A 27,949-nucleotide genomic window follows, 5' to 3' on the forward strand; every position below is an offset into this window, starting at 1 on the left:
CCAACTTCTAAAGGAAATCAGAGTGGAGTCCCTGGAGAGCACTCATCTCCTTGAGATTTCCATCGCTCCTTTGTCACAGCGAAATCAGAAATACACTGAGTATTTTGTGGCTTGAGGCATTTGGTATTTTCATTTCTGGGATGAGAGATTTATGCAAATTCGTACACAATAACAGAGAACTTTGAAGCTCCTAAGATGTCCTTTCACAGCCAGAGGGTTGATGGGAATTTAGCATTTCCATTCAGCAGCTTTCCCTTTCCTGTGTAAAGCGTTACTTTCTCTCTTGCAAAATTTCATTTTGTGGAATTACAATTAAAATCACATCCTTAAATAATAATAGAGGCCGTTGTTCCATGCCTGTTGGTGCTGTTGGTTTAAACCACAGTTTCTCTTAGGGCGAACTCCTGACTAGAGAGCTCAGCATGCTGAACACAAGGCTGTTACCTGAGGGATGTTGCTCTTGGCCCTCTCTGGTTGTGTCCTTCATAGAAAATAAGATTTGCAGAGGAGGAAATTAGACAGCTGTTTCCAATTGAATTGCAATGAGATTTGAGGACCAATTTCCCATAAACCTGGAAAGCTGTGGTCAGGATCATGCCCTGGTAAATGAGGATCATGCAGGTAAATGAGAAATGCTATTCTGGCTGCTTCCTGCTACCCAGTGGTGTGCAAATGTTGGTTTGCTACTGTTTCACAGTGTCTCCTCACCTTGAAAGGCTAAGCCATTTCATTTTGGGGTTTGGTTTGGGGGTTTTTCCCCCCTCAATTTCATTCTAAGCTGAAATGACGTGGTTAAAATTGGCTTTGGGCAATTGGTTCCTGAATTAAGCTGCTTTTCTTTAGCCTATTTCTAATCTGTAAAGCCTTTCTTCTACTTCATTTACCTCTCCCCTTTCAAGCAGCATTCAGATTTATACACTTGCCTTTTTTTGTCCTTTTTTTCCCCCTTTGGAATGGCTAATATTTGCAATAGTACTGAGACAATCAGCCAGGAAAAAATTCTCCAGACAGAAGACCACAGAAAATTGGTTCTGTACACTTATGTGAATATCCAATTTATGTGAAAAGAAAGAGCTAAAAAAGCGATAATGTTGGAGTGGAGAAGGTGCCTTTAGCACACCAGTTGGTCCTGAGAGAGCCTGCTCCACCAAGCCATACTTGTACTGTAAATTATGGATAATCAGGAAGAGCAGAAGTGGCCAGAACTGGCTGGAGGGATGCACAAAAACTGCCTTTCAGTCCCACAGACCATCTCCAACAGGGCACATTTGATATCAGGAAGGTGGTCAATGAATCTCCCTCCTTTACAGATGAAACCCAAACTGATAACTCCACTCAGGAGTCTTACTGTTTGCAAGATTTATTTTTTTTAAATGAAGCCAAATTGAACAAAATGGAAACACTTTAAGAGATTTAACTGCAAACTCAATTTCTAAGAAAAAGAATTTTCAGTTCATGGTGTACTATTAACATGTTAAGTGTCTTCCTGTATCCTCTTAAGAAAAGCCCCAAATCTCTCAATATCTATTCTGCAGGATCTTGTTTCCAGTGCCTGGAGAAGCAGTAGGTAATTACAAAACAGCCAGAATAGCTGGAGGAAGATAAGAAAAATCATTATGTCACACAACCTTGAATTACACTGATTGCAGACTGAAAACGACAGCGTTCAGTCGTCCCTCTTGTGAGGTCAATGCTAATGCTGCCATGGACTGCACTTGGGAAAAGTTCTGTACAAAGGTCTCTTATTTGACACTTGGGTCATCCTAGAGCTTTTGTTAACATTACCATAGTTATTCATGAGGTTTCTAATTAAGGCTTATATGGTCTCTATAAAATCCTTTCTAATTTACAGTAGTGCAGGAGAAATTCACTTAAAATTACGATTTCCCTTCCCCCAAATTATAGTTGGGGCAGGGAGAAGAAAGGTATTTTTGTATCTATTCATGCATTAGGTCTTTGCTTTGAAATTTGGAAGGGGCATAAATATTTCAAGGCAAAGGCATGAAAATGACAAAGCGAAAGGTTAATTAGACCCTTCCCTCCTTTCCTCCCCTGCAAACGTCTTCACGCCTCTCCTGTCTCACTTTCTGGAGGACTTTTCACACTTAGCACTACTTGAATTTTCTGCCTAATTGTTTCTTTTTTAATTGGTTTTTTTTAAGACATCAGAAAGAAGAGAGAGGCCAAAACCAGACTGCTGTTCTACTATTGCTGGAAAAGAAAAATAGGTTTACTGATTTTTCTTATATACACCATGAACAACCCATGCAGCAACATAAAGCAGCCCCTGACTCTGCGAGCACTCCAGTGGTTACAGGAGGAAGCAGAGCATCTAATCACGGACACAAAGTACAGATTCACCCCAAAAAAGTGCCTCTGGAAAAGAACTGCAACACGTGGAGCTGGCATTGCTTTCAGGGGCATCTTTAGTGTGGATAAGCACTGCGATTTTGCTTCCAGAATTAACAATTTGGCAGCTTCCTTAGGCAGAAAATTTAGTTAGGAATAAAGAGTTTGCCATATGCTGGTTCTTTCAGGCAAGTGAAAATGAGCCAGCTGCAATTATAAGAGCTGGTGTCTCCTAAATTCTTCCTTCTTTGTGGGGGTCCCAAGTGGAATCTGGCTCACAGGTTGGGAAGGATGCACAAATAACTGACCACAAAACTCAGGTTCATCTTCCAGGTAGTCTCCAGATAACCCTGCAGTCATTTCCCCTCACCCCAGGTAAATAATAGACTCCCAGGGGGAAGGAACTTATATCCAACTTGTCATGTAAGTAGAGAATAATTAATTACACCCTTATTTACAGTTTGTCTGATAGGAGCACTGAATGGCAAGTAACTAGAAGAATTCCAGTGTTTGCTCTCACCCGCTCAACATGTAAACAAAAGGGGAATGAAATTAATTTGGCACTGACTTACAGCATGATCCCTCACAGTAATGGGGCTTGGGTTCTGCAAAACAGGAATCACAGATGCCTCTCTCCTGAAGCTGAAATCAAATTTTCTTGGTGCTCCACAAAGCCATAAAGTGTTCTAAATACATCAGCAGTCTTAGAAGTCATGAAACTCCACTTATCTACTTTGAGATCTTATAGGACACCCGTACATTATTCAGATTACAATCTGAGGTATGTCCTTGATTTTATTTATTTTTTTCAATTCAGAAAGTGTTACTGGTCCAAAGCTCTGGTTTCATTTGCAAACCCCAGCACGTACATCTGGTGGAAATCAGGATACTAAACATTTACTTTTCCAGCTAATTACAAACCTTTTCTGGTTTCTGTAGAAAGAGTGGAAATAGGGGAAAGAAAGGAAAAAAAAAAAAAAAAAGGGTATAAACCAGGCATAAACCAGTTACAATATCCATGTCATGTTCACTTGCACCCTGCTTAAAATTTCGTTCTGGTAGAACCAGAACATCTGTCACAAGCCTCTTAATACCCCTCTGACAAGGTGAAGATAAAGTTACATTAAGACCTCTGCATGTGCCAGTGAAATGTGTAAGCTGTTCTCACGCTCAGCAAAAATGAGGGCCTAAGATTTCAAACTGCAGTCATAAAAGTGAAATAAAAAGCAGAAAGGCAGAGAGAGTAAGAGAAGGAAGATGCTTTTATTTGAGCCATGAAAAAGTAATTCCCTAGGATTAGCATATTTTTATTTCCTTTGCATATTCTCTTCTGAATTAATTTTGCTGCATTTTGATAGAGATCTTAGCGAGTGAAAATGAATTGATGCCAAAAAAGTGATGCTAATAGGAATAAATGGTTTGAAGGTAGTGGAAAGGGATATACAGCCTCTTTTATAGGTTCCTACTTAATCCAGCTCCAAGGGCATTAGAGAGCAAATGCTGCTGCCTTCTTGTGGCAGTAGATAAGCCTGGCTGTGAGGCTGGTCCCTACAAACCAGGGGGGCTGGAGGAGGAGCAGCAGCCCCAGTGAGAAGGGCAGAGGAAGCGTTTCACCCACGCTTGCTAAGGAAAATCCAGGTTTCCCTGGTCCAAATAAACCAAATAAAGCTGTGAGGATGGTCCAGGGCAAAGGCCGAATGCAGGAGGGAAATTCTGCTTTTCCATAGAAAAGAGACTTTGCTGTTGGTTACCCACTTCTTGGATTTTTTTTTTTTAATGTTAACAAAGGGAAGAACAACATAAGTGAGAAGGATTCCCATGGGCTAAATTATGATCAAGCTCAATTGAGTGACAGCTCTAGAAATCATAACCATCTGTGAGGTGTGTGTGGTACAGCAAACTCCCTCCCATAAACCCAGTGAGAAAAGCTACTTACACTTTTGTGTAAAGCAGGAGCAGATTGGCAGCTGAAATGGGAATATTCGCATGGGTATTAACTATTATCCTGTAGGGTTGGTGTTACTCAGTTTTGCAAAGAGAAAAAACACTCCTAGCCACCCAGTTTATTCAATAAATATTTATTTAAAATCATATTACCGTAAGATTCAGCTATTACTTTAAGAAATTCCACAGCTTATGGGTTTTGATGTATGCCTAATTATCAGTGTGTGAGCTTTTTTCCCCCTACTCATCCTATTTTATGTATGTCTTACACCACATTATGAATAACAGAAATACCTACAGCAAGAACAACTTGAAATAAAAGCAATGTATTATCCTGATTTGAAAAGGAATAGGACACCTGAACCAAAAATCTTGATTATAAAATTGCCTGTGACAAAAAGTAGAGAAGAAACGCAAATGTGAACCACCCTCAAGAACCAAATCAAGCAAACAATCCTAACCACATATTTCATCCACTAGCACAATCTGCTGACCCACTTCTCTGAAACTCAGGCACCAGAAATGGGTTGTATCCAGGAGGATTTCTGCAATCCACATCTCCAGCCTTGCTTGTTTCAAAGAGCTGTCGACTCCTTATCACACTACACTTCAAAGACAAATTTCAGCCTTTCAAAGGGTGCATAGCAATTTGGGTTTTTTTTTATAAAACATTAGTAGCAATAACAAAGAGAATAGGAAAAATATTATGGAGCCTGATGTGAACACAAATATTTTAGGAAAAAATTTAAAGAACGCACAATAAACATGATAAAAAACCCTCAAAAATAAAACAATAAAAAATATATTCAAATAAGCAAAGAATTCTCCCAAACACCACCTTTTTCTTCTGTTTAAAAGAACAACCACAACTCCATGTTAGACCACCAGAAACAAGTAAAACTATCCAAACTGCTGAATGGAACCCAGCAAAGAATACAAAGTGAAACAGTGTGGGCTCATTGGGTACCGATAGAAGCATCCAGGTAGATAAATCAATGAAAAAGAAAGCACCTTAGGCCGATTTTACTGCTGGTGTTAATATTTCAGCTTGTGGGGAAGATGTTTTGCAAATTAATCTCGTGTGAATTCAAATCAGTTTTAGCAAGCAATTAAGTGTAAAAGGAAACAATTCTATTGTTTCTCCTTCAGCTTAACATGAGATCTCTGGGCCACTTCCTACAGCACTTTTCATGGATTGGATAACAAAAAACAAAATATTACAAGAAATATGACCAAGTGCTTGCCAAAATTAGTGACATTTTCTCAGCGACCTGTATGGAGGTTAACAAAAGGAGTAGGAGCCGACAGACAAAAATACAATAACCAACACAAACAATTTGGAAAACCTTTATAGTCTCAGGAGACCCAAAGGCTGGAGGCTGATGGAATAAATTACCTCATTAGGTAAGGTAATTATGGACTGTGCTCCAAGCCTTATGACTGACTGAGGATCCAACACAGGTGATATTTCCTGTAGTCAGAGCTGGATAATCACATGGCTTTGTGTGTACCCTAAAAGCCAAACTGTCTCTCCAAAACAGCAAGTGGAAGGTCTCATAAATATTTCTCTATTTCATCCATGCTTTCTTGGCTTAACCTGTACCATGACAAAGGGAAAGAGGACTGACTAGGTTTCAGGCTAGTTTCATCACTAAGACTTCAGGGTGATGACAGCTAAAATCAATTCTGGGCTTAAAACATGGGATTGATCCTTTAATATTCTCCTCCCATTAATGGTCTTCTAAATCTCTCTCAGAGCTTTGAAAACTATAGTCCAAATTACTTCATTCAAAACTGCTGAAATTACCCAGAAGCTTTCATGAACAAGAGATACTGAAATTCTTCTGATTTTTGCACCATAAAATCGTATGTAGCCCGAAAGGTGCGTTTAGGAGATAGGAACTTCAGTTATAGCATCCAAAGAGCCTAATGGGAGTTTCAAAATTATAGTGGAACCAGAAGCCAAGCAGGTTTCACTGTGATGTCTAATAATTACTAGAAATACTGCTTGTAATAGCTGTAAAGTTGTCAGTTCTCAAACCATGATTTTCTCAAGTACAGAATCCCCAAAACAGATCTTGCCATGCACTGCTAGAAAGACTGTACCCCTAACTTTTCCATATAATTTACAAGCAACTTTTAAATGAAATTTCATTTGAATCTTAATATTCAAGGATGCCAGGTAGTTTTCAGCGCTACATTTTGGTTGGTATCTGTTGTCTCCAAATCCCTCTGCCTGTACTGTCATACAGACAAGAAAAACCATCACAGGACAACAACCCAAGCCACGAAGGAAGAGACTCCTGGGCATGAGGGCTGGCTGCTGCCAGAAAGCCTGGATTTCTTTCATTCTCAGCTGAAACTCTTCAAAATTGGGGCACCTGGTGTGAGCAAGCTGGAATCATGTTGTCTGGATGGAGACGACCGAGCGTGGAGGGTAAGTTAGCCCACCTCAGCACCAATAGGAAGATGGGATGTATAATCTATTCCCCTGAGTATGCAGCAGAATGCACAGCTCATGGGCAGGCTATACCCATCTTTTTCATGGATAATGTGAGGTAAATCTCACCCAGACACATCTCAGCTGCAACGGCCAAGCCCCAAGAGCAGCTTGTCTTTCTGGAGGTGCCAGCACGGGCTGGTTATCCATGACTCCCAGGGCTCCTGCTGCAGGTGCAGCTGCCCTGCAGCGCCAAGCCCTCGTCGTGGGGCTGTGCTGCACAGTCTGGTTCTGCTGCTGTGCCCTCATGGAAGCGGTCCCTGTCAGCGTGACAGGATTTCACGCGTGGCAGGAGTCTGGCCCTGTGCCTGCTGCCCGAGGAGCCACGGAAGCAGGCTGCGCCACGGCCGCAAGCTCAGCGGCTGGCGGCCACATCCCACAGCTCTGCTGCTCAGGGCAGCTGGCCTGACTCGAGAAAAGCAGTTGGTGCACAAGCACCTGAGGTGGAACCACTGCAGTGCCCCACGCAGCCAAAGGGCTGGCGAGCTCTGCTGCCAGCACAGGGGAGCAGCCCCAGCTCTCCCCCCTTGCCCGAGTGACCTCTGCCCGTGTGTCCGCAGGGCGCTGGGTCCCGCTGCTGCTGCTCTGCTCAGCTCTGCACTGACACCACTGCTGCAGGGCAGAAATCCCACGGAGCACGGTGAGGGGGCTGCTCAGCCAGCAAAGTCTGAGCTGAGCCTGCTGATGCCCATCGGTTTCCCCCTAAAATACAAAACTGGAAACTAATCCAGAGTCTGGATCTGAAGGCGTGCCTCTTGTGCTCCGCATGTAAGAGACCAGTTTATTATTTTTTTCTTTCACTTTGTGTGATTGGAACAGGTTAAACAATGCAAAAGCATGATCCTGAGGGTGTTAGGCTGGTCAGGCTGTGTTCACATCAGGGTGTGTTCGCATCAGGGTGTTAGGCTAGTTTAGGGGACTACCCAAGCAAGGAAGGGTTATTTCAGCTAATGAAGACAAGAGCACGGTATTTAAAGACAGAGCATTTGCATTAAAACAGACAATTCAGAATTTTAAATACTGTTGAGTCTGAAATTATGATTGCTAATCTCTCCACACATAACAATGTTCTACTGACAGACATTGTAGATCACTTCCTTTTGCTTGCATGAGGTGAACCCATCACTCAAAGTGCTCAATTATAAATCTGAATACAATTTAAAGGGTGAACTTTCTTTAGTTTTACTAAAGCTAGAAGGGCAATGCTGATGATGTAACACCAATGTTAATGCATTACTTATGACTGAAATTTAGTCTGTGTCCAGTAAACTGCTCATTCCTGTGATCAGAGCAGGCAGCAATTTGCTTTCCTGGATGTTATTCCCTTTCCTGCAAGTGCATTAGGTGTGTCGTGAGCAGCAGGATACCCAGCTGTAAGGTGTCTGAAAAGGACATGTTAATCTATAATTAAAAAACACAACAAAATAGAAAATAAACTCAGAATATTCACTGCATAATCACGACAGGTTTACAACCTGCAGGTTTACAAACTGCAATTAAAGACAGATATGGAATCATTAAAACACAAAATACTGCATCGTTAATTTTCATTTTCCTTTGGAAATGAGATAGACACGAGCAAGTATGTGAACACCAGTGTGAATACTCTCTACCCCTCAGCTTCTTTAGGTGCCAGGATTTAATTATCCTTTGTCCCATGCTAATCTGCTGAGATGCTTCCACTTCAGCAGAAACTCCTATTGAAATAAGAACCTAAAAATAACCACCTCCAGTGCAGAACTGCAGTTTACCAAAACAAAGTCAAGCAAGGTTTTACAGTAGCAATTGGTTTGCTGACCAAGTGAATGCTTCCATTTCAGGTCACTTCATCTGCTTAATAATGGGAAATGCTTTGAATGTACTTCAATCCCAGACCCTATTTCAAGTGACAGCTGAGATGTACAGCCTTACCTAATGACAAATCTTTTCTAGAGGTGCCCAGAAGGCAGCTGAACCCCCATGGTCAAAAGTGATCTGGTCTTCATCAAAATTTTGGCCACCTTTACTGTCTGCCCTTGTCCCCCATTACCAAAGATGATCCAGGAAATGTGTTACAGGACACAAAAGGCATCAGTCCCAGCATCCTTTCCTCACAAATTTGTTGGCTCCTGCCTCGCTGCTCCACCTCTGATTATGGTAGTGTGGCATTAAGGAAACCAAACTGCTGGGTTCGTACAGAAACACACAGGCAGATGTCTCTGAAGGCATTTGCAGTTCTTCCTAACACGTTCAGAAGTATAAAGGCAACACTTTTCTCCTAGCTCTAAGCTATTCTGCACGCGCACAGCAATTTCAGCACTCTCAGCAGTTTGGCTTAGTGCCTCCTACAAGCAGCCCCCAGCCTGCTCTGGCTATCAGACATAAAGAAATTGAGGAAGGCTTCTGAAGTCATGTAAATGTGACCCGACAGAATTCCTGCAAGGAAGAAGAGGAAACATCTGCAGAGCCACCTGGGGCTTGCCGGTTTGCCTCTAGCACACGTCCCTGCTTCGCCTCCACAGCTCAGCCCCTCGCTGCTGCTCCGTGACCCACGTGCCACTCCACCCTCTTCCAGAGCCCCCTGCCCAGCTGCACCACCTGCACCAGAAGCAGCGCGGCAGAAGCCACAGGAACTGTGCCCTTAACAGGACACCTCTCTTGAAGGGGTCTCACAGCACCCCCAGCTGCAGCTCACAGCTGCCACTCAGTTTCTTGGGTGTCAGAGCCTGCACCCAGTCCCTGGCTTTCCACCCATACATGGAACTCTGAAGTTAACCCTCACAAAACGTGTTTCTGTGGCTTTAATCCACAGAATTATTTGCTTTCACAAACTGACAGAGTGACTGGTTTTCTAGCAAAAACTGTAAGAACTTAAAACAGTGATATTCACAAGCAAGGTCATTCACCTTCCCGGGAAAGCATCCCAGCTTGCTAACAATGGGATCGAGTAAATTCCACTGGGTCGTGTGGGAACCCCACTATTGTTAGTAATGGTGGGTTTAGAACTTAGGAAGGGCCTTGGTACAAACCACATAACCACAGCAATAGTCCTAGAAAATCTATTTTATGGGCCATCAACCTGTCCTGGTGTAGTGTAGGACCAATTTACCTACCAGAAAGCTTAGAGTATGATAAATGGAAGAAACAGATATAATTCAGACAGACAAAAGTACCCAAACAAACTTGCATTAAATGTTTCCCATGAAAAGGTGAAGGTAGCGAGGGGAGAATGAAAATCATTTTTAAGGTCTTCACAGAGGCTTGGAGCTCCCAGATTTCTAAGATTATAGCACAATATTTTTAAGACAATCGACCACATATTTCTAAGGAAGTAATAATTTTTAATTTGGGGGGGAGAGGCTCATTAATAGAAGTATTTATGCTTTACAGTAGCGTGTATCAAGCTGTGTGTTGGTTCTGTGCTGGTGTCCCAGAGCCAGCTGGCGGTGGTGCACAGCCAGCCCACAGAGGTTATGGAGATACCTGCTAAGGGACACCCAGAAGCTGTCTGCACCCAGCCCTGCTGACCCTGCCTGAGCCAGGGTGCTGGACCTCCAGAGGTCCTTTCCAGCCTCAACCCTGCTGTGATTCTGTGAGCTGCAAGCAGGACAAGGCTCTGGAACCCAGCATGGCCACAGCCAGCTGAGCTGAAAGCCACGGGCTTTAGTTTCATTTGGTAAAAATCAGTGCAACAACGCTTCAGATGAAGTTCATTTGAATTCACCGTGTAGGTGACAAAGCTCAGTAATTGGCCCTTTTTTTCCCTGAGAAATATGATCTCTATTTGAAAAACAGCTATCTTCACTAAAATAGTCTTTTCATGTAATCACAGCCTTTTTGTGACTGTTTAGCATTCCTCTGGAAGTTAACTGTGGAGCTAAATGACTGCAAATGGTGCGTGCAGAGGAGCCTTTTGACTGTTACAAAGCTGCAATCCCAAAATGTTTGCTGGAGAAACACCACTTCACAGGGAAGCTAAAAGCAAAATACTGGAGACATGAGGTTACACGGTGTGGGTGAGGAGGGTGGGTGTGAGCCAAAGGGACTCGAGCAGGGTTAAGTGCACATGGAGGGGATTCAGGGATGGCAAGTGAAGCAGAAAGGGAAGAAGAGGGCTGGAGAGGAAAGAGGCCAAGGAAACAATAGCAAGGGGACAAACGCTGGAGAGGACAAACGGGAAAAAATGGAATAGCATTTCCTTCTTGGAAAAATACAGATCTCAGTCAATTGCAATTATTTGCAGATAACTTCAAGTGGTTGTTGTTGAATTTTCCTTGACTGACTGGCCCTGCCTCCTTTTCTCTTCAGAGAGGGCTGAAAGCTTAGAACTCAAGTGCTCTTTCTGAAGAACAGAAATATTTGCTGGGAAGCGTCTTAGGCTTCTCTATCATAGCAAAAAGTAAAAATAATGTTTCTCAGTCAATGCAAATTATTATTTTGCTTTTAAAACCTTCTGAATACCCAACCTCTACAGTATTTTTTGCACAGGATTAATGAATAAAACATTCACACACTGCCCATTTAAAAAAAAAATCATCTCGTATTTAAGCCCTGAGGGGAAAGAAAAGGAAAAGATTAATCTTTTCACTTTCTTAGAAATTTCTTTAAACTCTCCAACAAGCTGCTGCCTCAGAGGTGTTCCTCCTCTCTCCCTCAAGTACAGTTTCACAAAATCTGGAAGCCAGATTAGCCTACAGTTTATTCATGGATGTACAAATGGGTGCAGCTACAAAGGTGAGTTTTCTGCTCTCTCCTTTCCCCCTGCATGAGCTGCTGCAGGGGGACAGGATGGAACAGGGACATCAGCAGGTCGAGTCCTGCAGGAACTGCTCCAGGTCTCTCAGCAGGGCTGGCTGAAGGGGCAAGGGAACTATGGAAGGGAACCCACTATGCCACTGCCATGCTGCTTCTATAGTCCCCATGCTACAGGTTACCAAAATCTGACCCTTTCTGCATAAAACAGCATCCACAGAGACTCCTCCATCACTGCCACAAAACTGGGCTTTATTATTTTGAATTAAACCCCATATTTGCTAAATCCCTCACAGTCAGAGTAGCAGTATTTAAATTTATGAATTAGTACTGGTCAGGGGACACATATTCCAAGTGTATCTTTATCTTGCCTCTCAAACATGATGATTTATAGATTGATCTGACCGGTTGCTTTGACACAGTTCCTTTAACCATAACATCTTTCTGTTCCTCTAGTAGCTGCGATTTAGCATTTCAGGCTGTGTACATATGTTGGATAAGAACATAATCCTCAGCTCTGGGCATAGGAGCTCATGGTAAGAGGATGGCTCTGCATACAAATTGAGAGCACTGAGAGCAGAAAAAGAAAAATACACTAAACCCTAATATGCATATTATGAAGGCCTTCTGGCATCAGAAGAAACCATCAGTTATTTAGCTTGACACCTTTAGAAACAGAGGGACTAGAGAGGAAAAAAAAAAGGAGAGAAAGAGAGAAAAAAAAAGATACGACCTTTAGTCCCACACTCCAAGTAAAGACTTTGGATAAGTAGGAACGCAGCAAGCATGTGCCAATATGCAAAGAGGGAAAGAGATAAACGTGACTAGACCATTTCTGCAGAGAAAAATCACATCGCTCCCATTTCACAGCCAATTCTGACAGCACAGAGATGGATTTATCAGGGGGCAGAAGGGGACGCTCCTCTTCCCCTCTCTTAGCCTTCTTAACTCAGTACGTGCATCCCTGGGTGCGGGATGCAGGCACATCCCTGCAGGCCATCTGCTTCCCCTCACAAAGGCTGGGGCTCATCTCCTCATGCAAAAAGACATTCCATTACCATTGCAAAAATTCACCCTGGGCACCCAGCAATCCCCAGCCATCCCTCTCACAGGACTGAAGGGTGCAATGCTCTGGACAAAAACAGAAAGGACCAACCCCAGGCATCCTCTGGCACCTCTAGACTTTGTTCTTTAAACTCGCAGAAGACCAGAAAAAACCCCAACTATGGACTATGGACTATGCTGTGGAAAAGCAGAAGAGTGTATGACCCATGACACAGGAAATTCCTGTGTTAATAACTTAGAAGCCTTCCAAATGATTAATGCCAAGTGAAATCATGCATTTAAATCATGCCGCAGGCAATGGGCTCTTCAGCAGAGCTGCTCCAGCCTGGAGCCCTTGCCCCGAGCTCTGCTGGGCACACAGGGAGTGAGGGAACCTCCAGGTCTAGGTTCATAGCTAAGCCTGGCTTTGTAAGAGTTGGGATTAGAGGACCAAACTTTTTGAAACCACAGTGTGAGCACAGCTGATGTGGTTCATCAGCTATCCTTCCAAAATCCCATCTATCCATTCTTTTGTGTTAAATATGTAGTCCAGAGGTTTTTCCTCTTTCTCTGTAAACTCGCCTGCTTCTGTGTAAGCTCTGCTCTCCAAGATACCCTCACACTCTCTGCTGACACCTTTTAGTTCACAAAATGGTAAACACATTCTGCAGAATACTCTTTCTTCCCACAATAAATTTAAATTGGCTTTGTAGGGTCTCCAGGGGAAAAGCATCACTTTGTTGCTCTAACAGATGAAATTTTAAAACATGTTGTGAACTGTAAGATAGGCTTCTGTGTTATTCACTGGAAGATCTGACCTTATAAAGGTACAAGAATAGGGTGGTGTTGCTTGCAAATCAGGGTTCAGGGAAGGGGACTGGAAGATACAAGGGCCAGAGGACAACCACCATGGTAGGGACTTTTTAAACTTGGGGAGGCTTTTTGTTTGGGGTTTTGCTGGGGTTTGGGGGATTTTTGGGGTTTTTTCTGGGATGGGGAAGAGGGAAGAGGGACGTTTGTTTTTTATTCTGTATCCTGTAGTTAAAAACCAGAAATGTGTATTCTAGCATGGACAAGTAAACAGTTAAAAGTATGAGCTAACATAACTTCAAGGCAAAAATCAGTGAAAAAAAAAAAAAGAATTCCTGAACTCATCCTCCCCTCCAATGTTATAAATCATTAGGAATAAGATCTTAGTACAATGCAGACTCAGGCAACAGAAGCTGTAATCACAGCCCAGACTGTTCCTTTGGAGCTCATTAAGTGTACTGAGTCCCTGGAATCTGGTATTGATTTTAGGAGCAGTGCTTTGGTTATCAATACAAAAAACATAAGAGAAACTTTCAGAAAAGATTCCCCATATTCCCTTGAGACATGCATTTCACCACCTTGATTTATACAAATTTTGGTAGCTGGGTGCAGCGATGACAGACTCCTCTGCTCCAGCACAGGAGCCTGGCAGGACAGAGGCCAGTCCTACACCGAGAGCCTTTAACTCATCTTGCTCCCAAAAATCCCCTCGGGGAGGCTTTCATGGTTTCCTGCATGCCTAAGACCTAAGCTTGTAAAATATATGAAGTCATAGTTCTCCTCCTAGAAGAGGAGGGGGGAAAATGGAGGGAGCAAATAAAAGAAAAAAGGGAAAAAAGACATCAAAAAACCTGCTTGAGAATTCTGAAGCTGTGAGGTGAATATGCAGTCATGGCAGATACCTGCCTGACTCTGCAGAAAGCTTAAGTGATAATTAAGGTACATTCTAATACTGGGAGCTCTAAGAATTTTATCCTTGATATAATATTTAAAGCTCAAGCTTCAAGGCACTGATAAATGCAAGAAAACAAGCAGAGTTCAGCATAAAGCTTATGACTGTAACCCAGAGTCTGAAATTCTGCAAAGGAAGATAGCCCAAATTACTTTAAAATGAATGAATTTGCAAAACAACAGAACAGTCAGGTTAATAAAAATTTCATACTCTTTTGTGTCCCGATTCATGATCTTTAAAAGGACTTAACTGGCTGTCATCCTCTCCTGCAGGGTCCTGAGAAGCTGTCCAGAGAGGTGATGGAATCTCCATCCTCACAAATGCTCAGAACTGATCCGGACACGGCCCTGAGCCCCTGACCTGCTTGGCCTCACTCTGAGCAGGGGCTCAGAGCAGATGCTCTCCAGACATCCCTTCCAGCCCAAATCACTGCTCAACCCTAGACTGTCAGACGTGTCCCTGACCCTCTGAGATGCACACGGCCCCTCCTCCGCACCGCATTCTTTGCCCTTCTGATGGCAGCCAGGGGACAATCCTGGAGAGCCTGTTTTCTCAACACCCCCAGCTGCAATCTCTCGCCTCCCCCTTTCCCCAGGTGCTGCAGCTGCCCTCTACACCCTTCCAGCTACGCCGTGGAGTGAGAAATACCAGCCTCGCTATCAGCTTAAAGCCAGCTAGAAGGATATACAAGTAGATACCTGTGGTAGTCCAGTAGCTCTCACAAGCTTTAATCACATAACCAGCGCTCATAATGGAAATAAATCCCTCCCTCCAGGGAGGGGAGAAAGAAATAAAAGTGTTTCAGATAAAAAATGGAAATGCTCTGATCAGCAGATGACTTTTGCTCACAGTACATATTGACAGCAAGCAGCTGATCCCACACCATCGTTACAAGATATCACTACTAAAAGCCAATCTCCAAACAGGTCACGTCTTCATTAAATTTGAGCTATCAAATGCAGAAGGGATGCAGAAATAACCTTGTACATAACTGGAACAGAAAAAGCTGGCTAGATATGCTCTGGCACATTCCAAAATGCTTCTGCTCCTTTTCCATTTTATCTCCTAACCTCATCATGCCCACGAACATATTTTATTTGTGCCTGAAATAATGTCACCTGCAACTATTCTGGCCACACTGTCCTTCTGGTGAGGCCATGGGGAAGGCACTGTGGCTCTGCTCCAAGCTGAACACTCATGCAACAGGCATTCCAGAATTTGTTTCCTCCACCTGGACAGCCACTGATACGCTGACTTGGGCTGTCCATCACCTTGTGCAGTAATGCCTACCAGGAAAAGCTGGGGTCCGATAGTTAGGCTGTGACTCAGTGCACAGAGCTCAGTGCCCATACATCAGCTTTTCCTATCTCAACCCACACTTTCTTTTCTGATTCTCCTCCCCATCCCACCAGTCAGGGTGACAGTGGCTGCATGGTATTTGGTTGCCACAATAATTTGCAAAAATGATCGTGCAAAGTTCATTTCATTGATGACTAAATATTTCTTAAAAACCACCAAAACATAAATATCATATTTTAAAGAATATTTACAATATGGAGTAAATAATTATATAAATACCATTTAAAGCTGTTGTGAAGCACTACAGTCAAAGGGCCAAAACTCTTTATTTATTTACTGCTCTTGTCAATTCCTTTTGACAATGCAGCCCTCTAGTCCTAAAATTTTAAACAGAAATATGTCCATGCTTAGTTAATCTCTACAATCACTCTGCATGGACATCTGAGAACACATCCACTTTTCTTCATGGAAAGAATTCAAAGGGTTTGACTTCATCATGAGTTCCTCCAAGCAAGAGCAGCTCTCCTACTCAATATGTAACTTGGAATCACTGGCTGTGCATTTGCCAATTAGAGAAGAATTATTCCAAGCACAAATCTTAAATTAATTATCAAATTTTGGTTCATTTCTTCATTTGAAATAAGTATATTTTGAAGCGTTATTTCCATCTGTTTTATCACACCTCTGGCAGTCTGCTGGTCTCTAGTTAGCTGCAAAGGTGTAAGGGGAAGGGTCTAGGAAATAATAGCTGTGTTCTGATTGCACCTGAGCTGAGCAGGATGAGAGTTTATGTTCTGAAATTCAAAGGCCTCAGACGGTCACTGGGTTTTGGTGCCATGATTGAGGAAGCAGGGATCAGCCAGATTTTTCAGATCCAGATAACAATTATCTGCTACTGACACAGAATTTGGTTTCTATACATCCATGTATCTGTGCTAATGCTGCAATGCCAGCAAGAGGAACTGTAGCTTGAAATGTCCATAAATGTGAGCCCTGAAACACACCGAGGAAGAGAAAGAGGAGACTGATGGCTCTGTCTGCAGAAAAGCACCCCAGAGCAGAATTAGTAAGTTCCTACACTGGCTTCAGCCGTGGGTTACGACACCCCACCTCCTGCCAACACAGCTACCCCCTAAACAAAGAAGGTTGATCTGATGGGGAGTTTCTTTAAGCGATCAGAGTCTCAGGTTCTAAAAATCAAAGCCGTGCCCTTTGTGTCTCCAGTCTGTGCTGCTGGCACTGAGGCGAGCCCAGGGCCACCAGCCCGCCGCCGCTGGCTCTGCGCTGCGGGTCAGAGCCCGCAGCATCCCCGGCTGGCACTGCACTCTGCCCACTGCAGCCCGCTCCAAAGCCCATTCAAAGCAACACAAAAGCATCCATTGACTTCACTTGGACTTTGGAGCCGTTCCCAGGAGCACAGTAGACTCTCTGACAGCTCCTAAGAATTAGAGGGAACCCGTCAGTTCTGGTTCCAGCTAACAGACATTGGTGCTGCACATAAACAACAGGTGAGGTGGCCAAGTTATTGTCCCTGTTCCCAGAGCGTCCCAATTTCAGTGAAATGCTGGTGACATCAGTCTGTAGTTTTCATTATTTCCCCCAATGCTGCTAAAGGAAACCTGATGGGGCTTCGAAGCCCATGGAGTCCTGAGTAAGTTTGCAAAAGGTTTGAAAATAAAAAAGCCTTTTTGGTTTAACAAGTTATTTTGCAAGGCAACTGAGAAGTAATTTTATACCAGAGATAATTTTGAAATACATTTAGATTTTCACTACATATACATTTCACTTTCAGAAAGCATCATAATTTTTCTTATTGTATTTAATAACTACTAGCTAATTATGTAAAATCCCATCCCATCTGCTTATTCCTTCACACAGCAAAATTAGAGGGCTTCCTTCTACAGTCATTACTCACAGAAGGAGAGGCATTGATTTAATGGACTTCCCTGAAAAGAGATTACAGTATAGGATCCTCTGATATTGATTTTGTGACATCATCATCTTTTCCTCAGAAGCAGACACTGATGACTCAAGAAAATACCAGTACAAGATTAGGCAGGCAAGTTGAGAAAGAAAATTATTTTAAAAACCCCAAACCTCCTAATTTACAGCAAGTTGACTACAATAAAATATTAGCTATGTTTTCTGCTTCAGGTACAAGTTCTCTTTGAAAAAGGAAAATATCTGAGTGATGTTTCTCTCTTTCATCTCTTGCCCTGCTTACAGTCACTTTCATGAAACTATTGTGAGCTAGAGCATTTTTTGTAGGTTAATGGGTTCTCTTTGAAAGGATTAAAGCCACATTGATTATTAATTATTTTTAATGTTTTAAACTGATGTAAACACCCAGAAGGTCTGAAGAACAACATCCTGTAGAAATCAATACCGAATTTAAAAAAAGAAAAAGTAACAAACAACAACAACAACAACCAAAACCCCTCTGCTCAGCTCCTGGGGGAAACAATTGTGACTTCTGTTTGGAAGGTATACCAGCCCTTGGAGAATACCAGCAAGTGGCATACATGATAATCACTTGTAAGTTATCTAGAGCAGCTTTATTTTGATGTGTCTATCTTCCAGACTCCAGGCAGAGTCTGCAGGTATTTTGCATACAGAACAAAGCTAGGCACAGCAGTGCTAGGCAAATAAGAAATAAATTCATTTCATTGCTCTGGGAAAATGATCTTTTTTTCTTTAAATCTGCCTTGCAGTACTTTAGGGAAACACTAATTAGCATTCTTTCAGTGTGTTTTTGCTTTTTCTCCCCAGTTCTCTCTACTGTTCTTCACCACGTGTAATAGATGTTGGGGTTTTGGGTGTGTGTGGGTTTTTCCAGTGTCTTGTTGGCTTTTTCTCCTTGCTCAAATTTAACATTTCTTCGCTGTTTGTGAGTGGAATGGAGCCATTCCTTCTCATTTAATAGATCAGTAAGGAGTGAAGATTTCCCATGTTCAAATGGCTTCCATATGAGCAAAAAGGAAATGATCCAGAATAGCTGCGGTGCAGATAAAAGACAGAAAACAAATTACACAAAGGGAACGAGACAACTGGGACTGCCTGCCTGCTCTGGGGGCTCCTCTCAGCATTGAAGAACAGCCCCTCCATGGCTGATTCTAGGGGATGTGACAAGGAAATTACTGAAAGCCCCGAAACTTGAAGGAGTTGATGATCAGATGGACAGATTAATGACTGGGACCCACCTCTCTCACCCCAAAGACTTGGCCTTCCTGTGATATAGCTGGAAATCAACACAGCTAACCTGGGGACCTGCAGGTTTATAGCACACAACAGAGCTGCAGTTGTTCAAGCCCTTCTGACAAGACAAGAAGGCCCTTGTCTCAACAACCAAGAAAAGTGCTGAGGCCAAATGACTTCAAAATCACAACTGTGTAGATTGACAGTCAACCTTATCTGTTTTTACAGAGAACTTAGCATGGAATTTAGGATTTTTATCCCCTAAAAGGTTCATATCTACCAAACAGCTACCTCATGTTAAATCTCTGGGCTGACATAGAATAACAGCTCAGACTTGTTTACTTCCATTATCTCTGTTCAGCTCCTCTGAAGTGCTCAATGCTTGTGCTTAAACACCATGCTCGCATCTTGCCACCCCCAATATTATGTTATCTGTTCAAATATCCCACATATTCTCTTCTCATGTCCATGCTATCACCTCAAGACCAGCATACTTAAAACAACCTCTGCTAACTCTCTTCCCTGCTGCTGTCAGCTGTGACACCAACTTTTCCATCACCCACACTTACTGTAAAGCATTTCTTCCCTAAATGCCTGCATTCAACAAGAAGGGAGACTGCAGAGCTTGCCACACTCATTCCAGCACAGCCCTGATACAAAGAGCTATCTTTAAGGCAAGCCAGACACCATGCAGATCATTTTATTTCTGGAACTCCCTCTAAAAGCCACCGTAATTTCCCAGCACAAGAATGAGGGGGTTCCAGAAATGGAATGCATCATGTCTGGCTTGCTGTAAAGATGGAAAACTCCTTCCCTAGGAGTTGCTCCCATTCATTTGAGATTGCAGACTGCTGAGAAAAGCAAGGTAACCTTTCTGTTTCCAGTATTTCCCATTCTCTAGTCATCTGTTATACTCCATGTGTGGCAGCTAGCATATGCTGCCACATTTGTCTCAAAGATTTTCCCCTTTTCAACTCTACATTGACAGAAATTTATTAAGAAAAAAAAAAACAGGAAGTTACAACTCTTATGTGCAAAACATCTAATAAACCAGTCTCTTAGTTTATATTAGTGCACTTGTAGGTACTTGAGTCTGTGAAAAGATTTTCATTTCAGAATATTCTTAATATTTATTAAAGTTTTTTTTCTTCACATTGCAACCAACTCAGTTTTGTCTCAAGAAGAGAATCTTTAAAACCTTGAGTAACAAAACTGGAATCACTCATTTACTAGAAGATAAGACTGCTCAGGATAACAACTTCTCCAATGAAAAAGGCAAATAATTTTAAAGAACACTTAGAATCAAAGTTAGCTAGGAGTCTTTTAAGTTCTTCAGCAAAGAGACCTGTTTCCAAAGGTTTCTTTTTTGACATTTATTGTCCTGACTCATATGCCTAAGTGAAAAAATGCTCCCTTCCCTGGAGCTGAGACTGTCTGGTACAATAAGTCTCAAAAGGGATTTACACAAGGCTCTGTTCAGTTTAGCATCCAATCTGAAGCTCTGTAAGGTCATTTCATGATCTGCCTGGATTGCTCTGTGTGGTGACAGCAGAAATGCAGAGATTAGTGGGATTCTCAAGTTCAGGCAGCACTGCCCAGGAGCCCTTTAATGAATTACCACGGGATCATCACGGGTAAGCCTGCACTCAGCACACCCCATCTCAGCCTGGATGAGGGATCACCTTCGACTGCAGCTTCTGACCCAGGTGATACAACCTAGAAATTGCCTTACTGACCCTGTGCAATCTGAGTCTGGGGCTCATAACTCCTGCAGGCATGAAAGATCTTTTCTCAATGGTCCACTGTCATTTCATCACGAGGAAATCTGCCAAAGGGTAATGGAAGACTCTTATTCCACTGGCAGAGAGGGGTTTGTAAGTGCCTGCTGCAGTTCCGTAAACATGACTTGGCACAAGCATCCTCTTCCTTGGCTTTGCCCTCCAGAATGACCCTGATCTAGATATTATCCATGAAAGTGAAGAAGTGAGAGAGAACATGATTTGTAGTAGTTTTGAGCTGAGGGTGACTGTTCATAATTAGCTTTTTAAAAAAGACAAGTCTTTTCCTAGGAGGATGCTTTTCTCTCCCATACAGGCTGGACAGTCCCAGAGCAGTGGTAGGAAGAAAAGACTTCTACCTCTGGGCTGTTCCATCATGAGGACCCCTTACATCTATTTTGCAAACAAAAATGAGCTGGAAATGCAGGTTTGGGTCTTTCTTTATTTTATTTTGACACCAGCAGAACCCGACCATGAGGAAAGAAGACAAAACTTGTCTCAACCAGAGCTTCAGCTGCCATCTCTTGGAGAGAGAAGAGATGCCAAAAGGACTCCATAACAAAATTCAAATTATGTGATCACTGCTTTTCCCAGCAGGAGGAAACAGCAGTGACACACTGGGGCTCTCAGCTGTGAAATCAGCCTCTCTCTTAAAAAGGTTTTTCCTGCAGAAAAAGGCAGCACCCTAATGGTAAGGCTTTTACTTCAGATTATTATCTGAAGATGCAGATATTCCTGGAAATTACACCAGTAGAAACAGATTTCCTCTGCTGGGTAAGGTTGAGTAAAGTCTTACAGAACCTCAGTCTCTTTGAATGTATTGGTCTATGTAAAAATGAGTTGAGAGTTCACTATGACACCAAACTACAAAAACTAATGCAGTATTGGACAAAATTCTACCCTGCTAGACACAAAAAGTTGTCCTTGCTAAGAGAAGGAAAGAGGGTGTTGCTGATTTAAATGAAGAGCATGTAGACTGACATACAAAGACCTCAGTCTCCTGCAAGTAAGAGATGCATTATTTTACTTACAGAAAATTTTCCTGAAGAGTGTCCTCACTCCTACTTAGCCCAGACATGGAAGCACTGTGACAACCAGTTTTCTCATTATTTTCCTACTGAGAGCCTTGCTTAGAACACCTTGGAGGTGGAACAGATTGTAAACAATGTCCCAGCACCAGGTTTGGCTTGTTCAAGATGCTTTTGTCTTCTAATTAAGCTTTACCTTCCACCCCAGAAATAATTCAACAAAGCAACCTTAAAGCTCCCAGATGCAAGCCACCAACAGCATGGTGCATCTGACACACCAGGGACATCACCCAGAGCAGAACTTCAGCTGGCCAGAGCTCAGTGCAGTCATGACTAAGGGAAGGTTGTTGGGTTGCAGTTAGAAAAGATGGGCAACATCAGTCACTGGAATGAGGGAATGTGTCTACTTTTTATTCTTATTCATTTAGCTGAAGTACAGCTTTTCCTTTGGGCTGTGCTCAGCCCTGCCTTTGCCACACCACAATGAGATGATTACAGAGCAGGCTGCTGAAGACTCTGCCTTCCAGCCATTCTGACTGAAACAAACCAACAGAGAACGCAGACCCACTGCAAAATAGCAGTATTTTAAGAGATTCCTACAGCAGCATGGTCGGATCCTTCTCTGAAGCAAAACCCACAGCCCTGCTCCTCTCCCAAGTACTGTGAATCCATCCTGGTGTCTGAGCTTGCACACAATGCCCTTCTCCTGCTAATTTCTAAATTAGCCATCATAATAAAAAAAAAACCAAAAAAAAACCCAAAAAAAAAAAAAACCAAAACAAAACAAAAAAACTGCTGAAGAATGAGAATGGTAAAGGTTCAAGATCACATTGCTGTATTTCCAAAAATAATACTATGCTCCTACCCTAGGGCACAGAAAGAATCCACATCACACTGTTAAAGAAGGAACTAAACCTTACTAGCCCGTGGGCAACTGTATCAGGCACATGGCATGCAGTGGGCAGTGTCCCTGCTTGATCTCCTCTTGTCACTGACCCTTCCAGCAGCCTCAGAGAGCATCAGGAGTTGGAATAAACTGGCACTATTACTTCACACCATGAAATAATGGCAAATGGAAGACAAGAGGAGAGAGGAGAAAATGTGTTTTGAGCAGCTTTATCACTTTGCAAAGTCTGCTGATGATTTTACAAATTGCCAGATGGGCATCAAGGCCACATCAAGCAGTTTCAGCTTAGCAAGTGACATTTGGGCTGCTAACACTGAAACAGCAAGCACACAGACATCAGTTTTGCCTGTCTTCAGATTCATCAGTTCAATGCCACTGCTTTCTCAATGAGATTAACTTCCAGGTGAAGCACCAATTTAATAAATCGAGTCTGGTTAATCTTAGTACTGCTTCAACAGGTCGGTAGAACTAAGAGCAAAACTGGGGAAAAGCCTTGTTTTGAAAGGAGTGCTTTTTAATTATATGTCACTGAAAATAATTACACAGATCTTGAAGAATATTCAGTGAATTTTAGGCTCAGGAAAATGGTCCTGTTGTTGTGGTGATCTGAAACAAACACTGTTCCTGCTTCCCCACCTTCTCTGCTGTAACCAGATTTACTTCGACTATCTCCCCAAGTCTCATCTCTTTTACTGTAGTGTTCAACACCAATACAAAGATAACTAATTACAGTGGGCTTGCTGTCCAACCAAAGTCATAATCCAGCCATGCAGGGAGATACTGATGCACCTCTATCTGAAGCTGCAGCTTTAGCTTCTCTTACTCTACTAAATTCTGCTAATGCTCATCAGCTTTCTTTGTCCTCCCATGCCCAGGTTTACTCAGCTGAGGAGTGGTGGTTATTTTCCTACAAAATTAAAAGCTGGGCCCTTGGCTACCTTCATGCCTTATCCAGATTTACTATTCATTTAATACAGATTTAAGCTACCTATTTTCTGTCTTGCTTTACCACAACAATGCCACTTAAAAAAAAAAATAAAACCAAAATACAGCACATAAACACCTTAGCTTTTTTTTTTTTTTTTTAAAGCCAAGACATAGAATAATGTACATTCTGTGATTGTGGGATAAAACAGCTACTTAAAACTGTGTGCACTTCTATGTTTATGAAAAAACTAGGAACTTCATCTTTCTACTGGGCCATGGCATCCAAAGACTTGCTGCCTTTTTTTTTTTTTTTTTTTTAAACAACCACATTTCGTGGAACAACATTTTGTCTGTCTATTAGCATTTTATCTTGCATAAATGTATGTTTCAGCAGTTATGACAATGAGACAGCTGACAGTTGACTACTATATGTGAACAGATGCTGTGAAAGCTTCCCTTTAAATAGTTCTGTCAATGCAATGTCAATTTTAGAAGCGACACCACTGCTGTTCCAGGACATGATCCTGCAAACTCTTATTCACACAGGGAGTCCTGATGATTTCCATAGAACATTTACATTTATAAGGCTCTGAAAGGTCAGGTCCTTAGCTGCAGAGCTCTGCTTAACAGTGACTGACAAATATACAACAAAGTTTTTCGCAGCCTTGAGCTCTGTTCTTTAGGGCAATGTCATTTGCAGCCAGCAGTATTCACCTGGGCAGTACATACATTTTCTTTCAGAAGTTACACGAAGCATATTAAATACGCTTAAGAAACCACGAAACGAGCTAAAGCGTAGAGATGAAAAACGCCATGTGAAACCAAGCTTGCGGCACGAGGCGGAACTTTGAAAAATGAATCCGCCGGGAAGATCGGCTGAGGGTGAAGCGCAGCACGGCGCCGACCAGAACAGAGCGGCTCAGCTGTGCCACGCCGAGCCCAGCAGCAGCCGGCGGGCGCCCCTTTGTCAGCGGCATCCCCGCAGGCGGAGCGCGCCGGGCTGCAGCTGCGAGCGCCCGGCGGGCCGGCCGGCGCCGGGCGGTGCTGAAGGACAGCGCAGCGCTGCCGGAGCGCTCCCGCCCTGCCGGCAGCCCGCGGCCGGCACAGGACGGGGCTCGGCGCCGCCGCCCCGGGGGATGCGGGAGGCGCAGGCAGCGCGCCTCGCCCCGGGGCACGGCGGCGGGGCCGCTCCCCGCGGCGGCACGGAGCGGGCACGGCGCGGCACACAAAGGCGGCGCGGAGGATGCTCGGGGCTCGCAGCCCTCCCCTTCCCCGGCGCTTACCTTCAGCAACACAAAGAGCCAGAGGAGACAGGAGCGGGCCCCCGGGGCCCCCCGCCGGCGGCGGTCGGGCATCGGGGAGGAGGGCGGGCGCGGCCTGCGGGGGCGGCCGGGCAGGGGGGGCTGCTGCTCCTCTGCCCCCGGGACCCCCGGCTCTGCCCCCCGCCTGCCTCCGCTCGGCTCCGAGCCGTGCCCGGCAATGGCGAATTGCGGCAGCATCAGGCGGCCGGCGGCGGCGCCGACCTCCCCTCCGAGCGGCGCATCCTGCCGCCCCCCGCCCCTTTTATTTGGGGTTTGCGGCGGGGAGGGGACGGGAGGAGAAGGAGGAGGAGGAGGAGGAGGAGGCGACGGCGGATGGTGTCTCCCCTCCCAGGAGTTTGGGCGATCGCGCCGGCTCCTGGGCGGGGGCGGCAGCAGCCCCCGGCGGCAGGCGAGCGCCGGGCGGTGGGAGATGGAGCCGGAGCCGGGAGCCGCCCTCGGCCCCGCTCCGCCCTGCCCCGGCCCCCCTCTCCCCCCGCAGCCGCTCCCCGCGGGCAGGAGCGCAAGGCGGCGGGCCAAAAGGCGTCCTCACCGCCGCCCAGCACCAGCCCCTCCGCAGCGTCCGTGTCCCTGGCCGCCGCGATCGGGGGACAGAAATGCCGCCAGCATCCGCGGGTGTCGGGGGGGCAGGGGAAGGAGCGGCCGGGCCGGCCCTGGGAGGCGGCTGCTGGAGCCACAGCTGCGGGAGCAGGAGCTGGTACCCAGGTCCCGGCAGCTGACACACGGCAGAAAGTCCCTGTGGCTGTGCTCGTGTGCACAGCTCTTCAAATGTTCAAGGTACAGGGCTGAACCTGCGAGGGACGGAGACCTCATTCTGTCCCGCAAGATACTCGGGCCCAGGGATGCGAGGGGGGTACACTGAGAGAAGCCAGGTCACCTCCCCTGCTACGTCTTCCCCCCACATCCCACCCAGAGACCCTGCAGGTTAATCAAGGCCATCTCCAAACACCTTAGCAAGAGTCTTGCTTAAGATGATGTGCTCAGAAAAAAACCAAAACAACAAAAACAAAAACAAACACTTTGAAGAACCAAAACAAAATCCCAAAGTACTTAAAGACCTTCCCCGTTCCACCACCACGATGAAAACAGTCTTTCCAAAATGAGAAGCTACCTCAATCTCTTTTGTCACAGACCACACTCTCACTCACACCAGTATAAATTAGGATGTATCTTTGGTAGCACCACCAGAGCTATAACAAAAACAAAACAGGGTTGCCAGTGTAATAAACAGCTGTGTCTGGGGTGCTAAACTTCAGAGCAACTTTGGGTCTAGGTGTAGTGCCATTATTTAGAGTAATGGGCCACCACCTCACTTTTCCTTCAAAAAATAAAGTAGTGGCTAAAAGTAGATTCTGGGATGGTTTTCAGATTTTCTAAATCGTTTAGGCAAGATGAATTCTACCACAGTCTCGTGGGAATGTCCTTTAAACCAAACAATTGCAAAGCTATTTTCTAACAGCACTGCTAAATTGGACAATAATGAATCTGTGTTTCAGAGCCCTGCCCAGCTTATACATGGCATATTTTTGATTTTCTTATAATTTGGACACTCTGCCAACAGAAGTTTGATTTCAAAGTGGCCAAAGCCAGAGAAGGATGTGCTTATTTTGTACTGAAATGGGCCCTTGAGCAAAGATTTGCCACACTGGATGGGGATTAATCCAGAAAGCGAAGGAGAAATACAGGCCCTGTGTAGAAATTGGCACAAAGCCTAAATTTAGAAATCCAAAAGGCAAATGCTATCCACATGTTCATTTATAAGAAGCTGGCGACATTAGAGATGTATTCAATGCTACCAGTGAAGGACACAGACTTCTCTTGGGCACTCACTACTCTGCTAGTGTTTGAAGCATTATCTGAAACTGGTAGGCAAGGGGTTAACCATAGCTAAATTTCCTTCAGTGTTCAGGTTTAGGATGAAGAGAAGTTGTCTTTGTCTGAAAGACAAAGATGTGAATTTCTTTAGGAAACTAGAAATTTGCCAGTATTTGAAAGCTGTAGGTGGAACTTTAGGCTGGGAACCTCTTGTTTATTAAGTAAATTGAACTCAAATTATTTTTGTCCTTAGGACTGTATTTTATGCTTCTTTCTTCTCCAGTATTCCCCTTATTTACAAACATTTAGACATTAAAATGATGATGGCATAAGCAAGGCTAAAGATCAAAGATATTTAAAAGGAAAAAAAAAGTAGAAAATTATAGTAGCATTTTAGCCTCAGGACAACACTATTGGAATCAAAGAGAGTGAAAAATAGCTGAAAGAAGTGAGAAACACTTCTGCAATGAAATCTTCAATAAAGTACCAAGATAATAAAGTGTTCTGATCTGGCTGTTGAAGCTGAGGAAAATGCATGGTGATGATAATTATTTATTATTTATTCTGATGTGCAGTATGCAGGAACATGATAAAGTATTTCAAGGCATTACAAGACACAGCCCTAGAAGACAAAAATGGTTTAAAGAAAATCCTCTTGCATTTTGAGAGGAGGACTCCACACCAAACACACAGTTTCAAAAACTTCTCAGGTAGCTCATCACCCCCTTGAAGGCTGTATTAGCTACAGTGCTAGAGCTTTACCTTTATTTAATGGCCTGATTAATTAAAACACTGGTGTTTGCTTTAAGCAGCTATTTAATTAATGTATCATCCTAAATAAACCAGCGTTAATTACCATATACCACCTTAGATTATCAGAGAAAAATAGGAATCAAATGTTTCATGGTTTCAAATGTTTGTGTGAATGTTCCTGCTGGTAGCTTACATGGGCTTGATTTAAGGTTTATGGTAAATTCTTCCCTTATCCCTGAAAACCCCAAAGCAACATTCTGTCAGATCTACCAACTTTGCCTAGCCTAAGGAAAAAAAGAGCTGTAAATTAGCCTTTACTCCTAGCTGCAGTATAAACCCGGATTTATATGAAGGTTTACAGGCCTCAGCAAGTCTGTATAAGCAAGACATGAAAGGAGGTTTATAAAAAAACCCACTCTAAGTAAAAGTCATCCTGGTCCATGAAGTTTTTGAAGCGAAGTTATTTTTCAGTGACAAACGCTCTTACGAAAATAAAGCGCAGATCCTTCTTAAATGTATTCTCACCTAAAGTCCTTTCATTTCAATGACAGCAGTGGATAAAACAATAACAAAAACAAGTGCAAAGGGTGGCTAGAAT

The 27,949-nt window shown here is 43.7% G+C and overlaps 1 protein-coding gene across 2 annotated transcripts in view; it reads right to left on the reverse strand.

Annotated features, from left to right (window-relative positions):
- PTPRO (protein tyrosine phosphatase receptor type O) overlaps window positions 1-25,158 on the reverse strand; it is a 141,616-nt gene extending 116,458 nt beyond the window's left edge. Inside the window, exon 1 of one of the 2 annotated variants that reach the window (XM_068191941.1) lies at window positions 24,748-25,158. In XM_068191941.1, the coding sequence (XP_068048042.1) occupies window positions 24,748-24,963 (216 nt within the window). In that variant the 5' untranslated portion in view covers window positions 24,964-25,158. The remainder of the gene's footprint in view (window positions 1-24,747) is intronic. The other variant, XM_068191942.1, reaches the window with a different exon arrangement.
- Window positions 25,159-27,949: the final 2,791 nt, after the last annotated feature.

This window comes from Anomalospiza imberbis, chromosome 5 (genome assembly GCF_031753505.1).
Source record: "Anomalospiza imberbis isolate Cuckoo-Finch-1a 21T00152 chromosome 5, ASM3175350v1, whole genome shotgun sequence".
NCBI lineage: Eukaryota > Metazoa > Chordata > Aves > Passeriformes > Viduidae > Anomalospiza > Anomalospiza imberbis.